General features: G+C 21.5%; 2 protein-coding genes across 2 annotated transcripts in view; one reads left to right on the forward strand and one right to left on the reverse strand.

The window, feature by feature from the left end:
• The window catches only part of LOC126893692 (density-regulated protein homolog), a 1,668-nt gene extending 1,251 nt beyond the window's left edge, over positions 1-417 (forward strand). Inside the window, exon 2 of the mRNA XM_050664115.1 lies at positions 45-417. Coding sequence (XP_050520072.1) covers positions 45-299 — 255 coding nt within the window. The 3' untranslated portion in view covers positions 300-417. The remainder of the gene's footprint in view (positions 1-44) is intronic.
• Positions 418-1,216: 799 nt separating this feature from the next.
• Positions 1,217-7,626, reverse strand: part of LOC126910323 (WD repeat-containing protein 76-like) — a 13,095-nt gene continuing 6,685 nt past the window's right edge. The window contains exons 6-12 of the mRNA XM_050692808.1: positions 7,232-7,368; positions 6,776-6,936; positions 3,318-3,408; positions 2,467-2,605; positions 2,025-2,206; positions 1,789-1,910; positions 1,217-1,595 (exon numbers count right to left, since the gene is read on the reverse strand). Of these exons, the coding sequence (XP_050548765.1) occupies positions 1,428-1,595; positions 1,789-1,910; positions 2,025-2,206; positions 2,467-2,605; positions 3,318-3,408; positions 6,776-6,936; positions 7,232-7,368 (1,000 nt within the window). The 3' untranslated portion in view covers positions 1,217-1,427. The remainder of the gene's footprint in view (positions 1,596-1,788; positions 1,911-2,024; positions 2,207-2,466; positions 2,606-3,317; positions 3,409-6,775; positions 6,937-7,231; positions 7,369-7,626) is intronic.

Genomic DNA, 7,626 nt, shown 5'->3' on the forward strand with positions numbered 1-7,626 from the left:
ATTTTACTAAAAGTAATTTTTGTAAAATTTTTGAATTGTGTTAGGTATGTTTATCAAGAGCACCAAGAGGAAAAAAGAAGTCTGTTACTGTTGTTACTGGTTTAAGTTCTTTTAATATAGACTTGAAAGTAGCAGCAAAATTTTTTGGTACAAAATTTGCTTGTGGGTCTAGTGTTACAGGTGATGATGAAATTGTTATACAAGGTGATGTAAAAGATGATTTATTTGATATTATACCTGAAAAGTGGCCAGAAATTGATGAAGATTACATTGAAGATCTTGGAGATCTTAAACGATGATGTACTCCAAAAATAATTTTGAAGTATAACAATAATAGTTTTTGGTTTATAAATTGATGTTTTATATTTTAATTTAAATGTATTTGATACAAATAATAAAATTAAAAATATATGTTTATCTAGTAATTTTGTTCCTAAATTATGGATATATTATTAATAATATAAACAATATCATTTAATAGATATTTAAATCTCAAAATATCTTAAAATTAAAGAGAATAAAAGAATTTATATCAATAATTAAATATTACATAGTAATTTAGTACAATACAAATCATACAAGTTATTGAAATAATGCAAGAAAAAAGTACTTTATTTGAACTGCTTTATGGATGAGATTTATTGTATACTAATATTCTATTATAAAATACAATAAACAAAAGATTTTTATGATTTTAGTCTTTTATCACATAAAAGTAGCAATAAAATGTACTTAAGAATAAATAGAATAGTTAAAACAAAATATAAGTTTAAAATAAAATTTTAAAGAAAACCAAAATTAATACTAATTTTTAAGTATATTATACTAATGTTCTAAAGAATATAACTCGATAACATTTTTTTTTCTTAACAAAAAGAGGTGTAATTGTGTAATAAAATTTATAGATAGATTATAATAGAATTTATGAAAATAAAGAATTAACATTGAATGAAAATATATATTCTATAAAATCATTATTGCATTATAAAACTAACTAAAACAGTTATATATAAAATGTCATAATTAAATGGAATGGTTAAAAGTTGAATTCATTAATTCTAGATGTTCGAGAACTACGTATATTATATATTTTAAATATTTAATTTGTTGAATAGCAAATTAATAAATGTTTTTTTTAATTATTATAAAGCTTATCATAAACTAAACAAAGACAATTCATAAATTATTATGTAATAATAGATAAATAAATCGTAAAATAATAATAATTGTATCTAATTATAAAAAAAAAGTTTTTAAAATAAATTTAGTATCAATAGAACTAAATGTATAACTTATACTACAGAACTTATTTAGAATTATAAAAACATATGAAAAATAAAATTATTTATAAAAAAAAAAATCTATTTACATAAGAATAAAGCTTATCAGTAAGTAAAATTAGATATTTAAAGAAAAATTACTATTTATCATTGTAATTGGTTTTCTGTGTTAAATATATGTAAACGTCCAGAGGCATTTCCTCCAACATAAATTGCCTGAGAAGGATGTACTTCAATGACTGGAACATAAGTCGTCAAATAATCTTCTGAAATTAATGTATGCAATAATTTCCCCTTGAAATCATAAACTTGAATCTACAAAATAAAAAAAAATTAAAAGTCAGATTTTATGTACTACTGGTATAAATAAAGATTATTTATTCAAAATAAAACAATGAATGAAATCTTTAATATATTCAAATAATGTAAACTTTATATGAATCAATAATGACACTATCTTGGAAATATTTTTTTTTATTTATTAATTTAATCAAAGAAGAAAGCTTACTCTTTTTGGCATTAACATTGAGCCAACAAAAAAGGAATCATCTCTACCAGGTTGCCATTTTGCTTTAAATACAGATAGCCATCGTCCTGTATGATTATTATGAGGAATAATATGAGTGGCTTCTAAAATTTTAATCATTATTAAACATAAAATGCATTAAATGTTTATACTATACATACAATTTAATTTACAATTAAAAGGTAAAAAAAAATTTATTAAACACAATTTAAGCTTACTATTTGCAGTAGTAAGTTGACTAGTATCAAAAATCCTTAAATTATTATCATTACTAGTTGTAACCATATTCACTCCTGTTGCAGAAAAAAATGCACTTGTTAATGCTTTAGGATGTTCAAAATGCAAAACAGGATCAATTTTTGTAGTAGTCATTTTTCTAACATCCCATAAGCATGCTTCTCTATTTGTATAAATAAAAATTTTAAGTTAGTCAATGTCTTATAGTATAATATTTAGAAATTTTCTACAAAATGTATTAGAATAAAACTAATTTAAGAGTTAATTAGTTTAAAATTAAATACACAATTAGAATTAAGATTTAAAACAATAAAGTAGTTAATATTATAGGCTATTTTCAAGTGTTTGAAGTTTTTATCATTGTTAAACAATATTAAAATGTAAGTTTTTAAATTTAATACTTAAAACTTTACTGTTACATACCCTATTCCAGATGAAGTTAAAAAGTAATGTTTTTCCAAAGGATGAGATTGAACAGTGCGCACAGATTTTTGATGACATTTACTAGAACTTTGAATTTTCATTGGTGTACGTGTATCTATTAGGTCTACATTACCACAACCTAAAAATTTTAATTAAAAAGGTTAAGTGAATATAAATGACGTATAAAGAGCTAAACACAATAGAGGTGCCTATGTCACAAAAAACAGTAAATGGATGTAATATAACTTTTAAAACAATTTTTTGTACACACAATAATATACCATACTATACAATGAACTTTAAAATTTGTTAATTGTTAATTTAAAATATTAAATATTAATGCATTCCAAGGATATCANTGTATAAGGAGCTAAACATAATAGAGGTGCTTATGTCACAAAAAACAGTAAATGGATGTAATATAACTTTTAAAACAATTTGTTGTACACACAAAAATATACCATACGATACAATGAACTTTAAAATTTGTTAATTGTTAATTTAAAATATTAAATATTAATGCATTCCAAGGATATCAATCCAATAGTACTTTAGAATTACAATTTTTAAATATCACAGAATATAAAATGTATCAATACAAAAGCACNAATAACCAATTTTTAAATATCACAGAATATAAAATGTATCAATACAAAAACACAAATTTGCATAATTTAGTATAAAATTCAATAAAATAAAATGAAAATTTAAGTTTTTTTTATTTACCAGCACCAATAAGTANTTTTTAAATATCACAGAATATAAAATGTATCAATACAAAAGCACAAATTTGCATAATTTAGTATAAAATTCAATAAAATAAAATGAAAATTTAAGTTTTTTTTATTTACCAGCACCAATAAGTAGATTTCTTTCATATTCAGAATGCCATAATGCATGAGAATCTTTGGAATATTCTTCCCATAAGTCTGATGTATAAATCTAAAAGTTAGTTGAAAAAAAATTTGTTAAATAAGTTGAAAAAAACATAAGAAAAATTAAAAATACAAAATAATAATTCTATTGTGTCAAATATAAATGATAACTACTATTAGTTATGATTTCTATAAAATAAGGCTACTTTTCACTTAAAATATAATATTGGACCAATTTTAAAGATGTTAATTTGTAAACTTACTACTCTCCATGCATAGGAATTTTACATTAAAACATTTTTTATTTCTCCAGTTAATTGCATAAACTTCTTTGAGAACTTTTATTTTGGTGTAAAGAAGCCTTGTTTTAAAAAATCATAACTGTCATATTATGGTATTTCATGACATTATTTTTTTTGAAGTGACACTTCTTTATAGATAGTCCGGAAAAAAAAGAAGATTATCTTACATCAAGCCTTAGTTTGGTTGTAACAGACGAATTCTATTGTTTTATTTAATATATGGTCAAAATTTTATTGTTTGATTAACATGTACATTTGATAAACATGAGTGTTTGATAAACATTTATATTCAATGATTTTTGCAATTTATAATAATATAAATAACTATTTTTAATTTTAAATTCATAAAACTACATTTTTAATGTTAAAATATTTATTTTAATTAATATATTACTTTTTAATAACAATAATTTATTACTAATACATTTAAATTTATAATTTGGTAATTTGATTGATTCTTTTATTATTATTTATTATTTTGAATAATTTAACTACATAAATTCTAAAACAAAAATTTTACAATTTCATACATATTAAATTAATTAAAGTACTTTAAACAACAATACTTTAATTTTCAAAAATGAAGTGCTACATATATTTTACATTACGATTTAATTATATCTATTTATTTTTATAATTATATTAATTAAAATAAATAAATATAATAAAATATAATTTACTTTTTATATTATTATTATTATTAATAGAAATAAACATTTATACTATTAATATATTATTTATTTATTCGTATTTATTTTTATTAATAATGAAATAAGTANCCACTAGGCCAGGCCAACCCTTACATTTATTTATATAAATAAATAATTATATTTATAATATAAATAAATGTAATAGCCATAAATGTTGATATTATTAAACAACACACTGGGCACAGTAATATTATAAAGATAACAGTTTAATGTATTTTTACTTATGTTAGTATAGTACAAGGTCAAAGAGACACATTCCTTTTACGATTATGTTGTTTTACTCAATGCAGCCTATTGTATACATGTTTACAGTTTAGTTGTAGTTTCGCCGTCTATCGAGTAAAGTGACCCGTTGCTGTTGCACATCTCTTATATTATATGTTTTGATATTTTATATTATATACTATTATATTACGAATAATTTCTAAATCTTTTAATTACATAACCTATTCCATTCAACAANTTAATTACATAACGTATTCCATTCAACAATAAATTTAATTAATAACATATAGTAATGTAAATAAAAATAAATATTATCTATACAGTGATCAGTTTATCAAAAGCCACTCGATTACTCTTAAAATAAATAAAATATTAGAAAAATGAAATTTGAGTTCTATCAGTTATATATAATTCTTGATTTATCAGCTAATAATTACTTTTTANTTGATATTATTAAACAACACACTGGGTACAGTAATATTATTAAAGATAACAGTTTAATGTATTTTTACTTATGTTAGTATAGTACATGGTCAAAGAGACACATTCCTTTTACGATTATGTTGTTTTACTCAATGCAGCCTATTGTATACATGTTTACAGTTTAGTTGTAGTTTCACCGTCTATCGAGTAAAGTGACCCGTTGCCGTTGTACATCNATATCGAGTAAAGTGACCCGTTGCTGTTGCACATCTCTTATATTATATGTTTTGATATTTTATATTATATACTATTATATTACGAATAATTTCTAAATGTTTTAATTACATAAAGTATTCCATTCAACAATAAATTTAATTAATAACATATAGTAATGTAAATAAAAATAAATATTATCTATACAGTGACCAGTTTATCAAAAGCCACTCGATTACTCTTAAAATAAATACAATATTAGAAAAATGAAATTTGAGTTCTATCAGTTATATATAATTCTTGATTTATCAGCTAATAATTACTTTTTATACTATTCCTTATAATGTATATGGTTTTCAACATAGTTTTTTTAAATGGTAACATACATATTTAATTAATAAATTAAAAAATAGATAATTATCTGATTAAGAAAATGACTGATCAATAACAATTTTTTTGGACCAGTTCATTGAGTGTTATTCTCATTTTTATACTTAGGTGAAACGAAGAGAATGTCTGAGATATTACTAGTGATAAATATAGCTATATAAATATAGTATACCTACTTCTTGCTTCTAGTCATTGCTTTAATTAGATTATTTTTTATTTAATTAACTAGTTAAATACAGATGTTGCCATTTAAAAAAATTAAGTTGATACCTCTTTAAAATATAAGGGATGATTTATAAGTATTATAGTAATTATTAGCTCATAAATCAAGAATTATATGTAACTAAAAGAAATCAAATTTAATTTTTCCAATATTGTATTTATTTTGCAAGTAATCGAGTGGTTTATGATAAAGTGATTATCCTTTATATACTTTTTTAATAATAGTAAGTAATAAAGTATATTTTATATTATAATTTAGTATATATTCAAAAATAAAAGTAATATTATTTAAAATGCATTAAATAACTTAATTTCAAATAATTTTGTTTGTGCATAAAATTTTTTTAAAGTGTTCAATGGAATAAGTTATGTAATTAAAAGATTTAGAAATTATTCGTAATATAATAGTATATGATATAAAATATCAAAGCATATAATATAAGACATGTACAACAGAAATAGGTCATTTAACTCAATAGAGTTAACAGCTACGACTGAATCTTAAACATTTATACAATAGGCTGCATTGAGTAAAATGACCGAGAAAGGAATGTCTCTTTTGACAATGTACTAAAATAATATTACTGTATCTAGTGTGTTGTTTAATAATATCAACATAAAGAATCACAATAGATGCAATTTTCACAGAATAACTTCATAACATCCAATTAAAAACTTACACAAGTTATTTCAGTTATCAAAAGCTCATTAAATCTTTCGTGGCAATAGAATTAAAAAATTAATAATAAAAATACATTTCAATTGAAAATAAAATGTTTAGGTGAATTTTTTATTTTATTTCAATACAAACCTAATAGCCTACCAGTACTTTGAAAGAAGTTTCATTTCATCCGCGCGTACTAGTAAACACGCTCTAGTTTTATTACATATATTTTGTTGAACAATTTAAAAAAAGAAAAAGAAAATTATAGTAAAATATTTAACTAACAGTGTCAAAAGTACGTTTAACAATATCACCACATCTCACTGAACCGTCATGACTAGTTGAGTATAATTTATAAGAATCCCACGAACAAAATGAAAGACAATTTACAGGTCCATGTTGTACTTTATATTCACGCAAATCATCTTGTTTTTGGTTGTATAAACCTAAAAATAATATTATATTTAATGTAATTAAATTAAAATTTTTTAGATTTATATTTAACATTTTTCATAATAAGCTATTGCTTATGTTAGAAAGGACGAAATAATTTGTGCACCTTGATGTAATAAAATTGAATTTTATACCTATGTATTGTAACATACTGTGTTCCTGATTTAATTATACAAGCTACCAAATTAAAAATAGTCATCACTAAATTATTGAAAACGTAACTTCCCAAATAAATAATTTAAATAACATGTAGAATTTATTTACTTTATTTATTTACTTAATACTTACTTATATTTCCTTTTTGGTCACCAGCAGCAATAAAAAGTGAACTTTCTGAAGGATGAACTGCTATAGAATAAATACGACTTGTGATAACTTTTACTGGAGTTTCATTAATCGAAAGGCTTTTTAATACTTCAGAGAATCTAAAAATTAAATCATAATAATTGATACCTTTAGTATTAATTAATAATATTTTGATAAAATTGAAAATATAGTCACTAATCATGTTTAATGCATAAAATTTAACTATTTCGATGATTCAATTATTATTAATTAGAAGTTTTTTTTCAATATTTGGTGATTATAAGTTCATTAAGATTAAAATTGTGTTCTTTTGATGTATTGGTCAAGTGTGAACTGAGAAAAATAAATAACAGACACAAAAAAAAAAAAAAAAAAAA

Source organism: Daktulosphaira vitifoliae, unplaced genomic scaffold (genome assembly GCF_025091365.1).
Source record: "Daktulosphaira vitifoliae isolate Bord-2020 unplaced genomic scaffold, ASM2509136v1 Scaffold_1, whole genome shotgun sequence".
Classification (NCBI taxonomy): Eukaryota; Metazoa; Arthropoda; class Insecta; order Hemiptera; family Phylloxeridae; genus Daktulosphaira; species Daktulosphaira vitifoliae.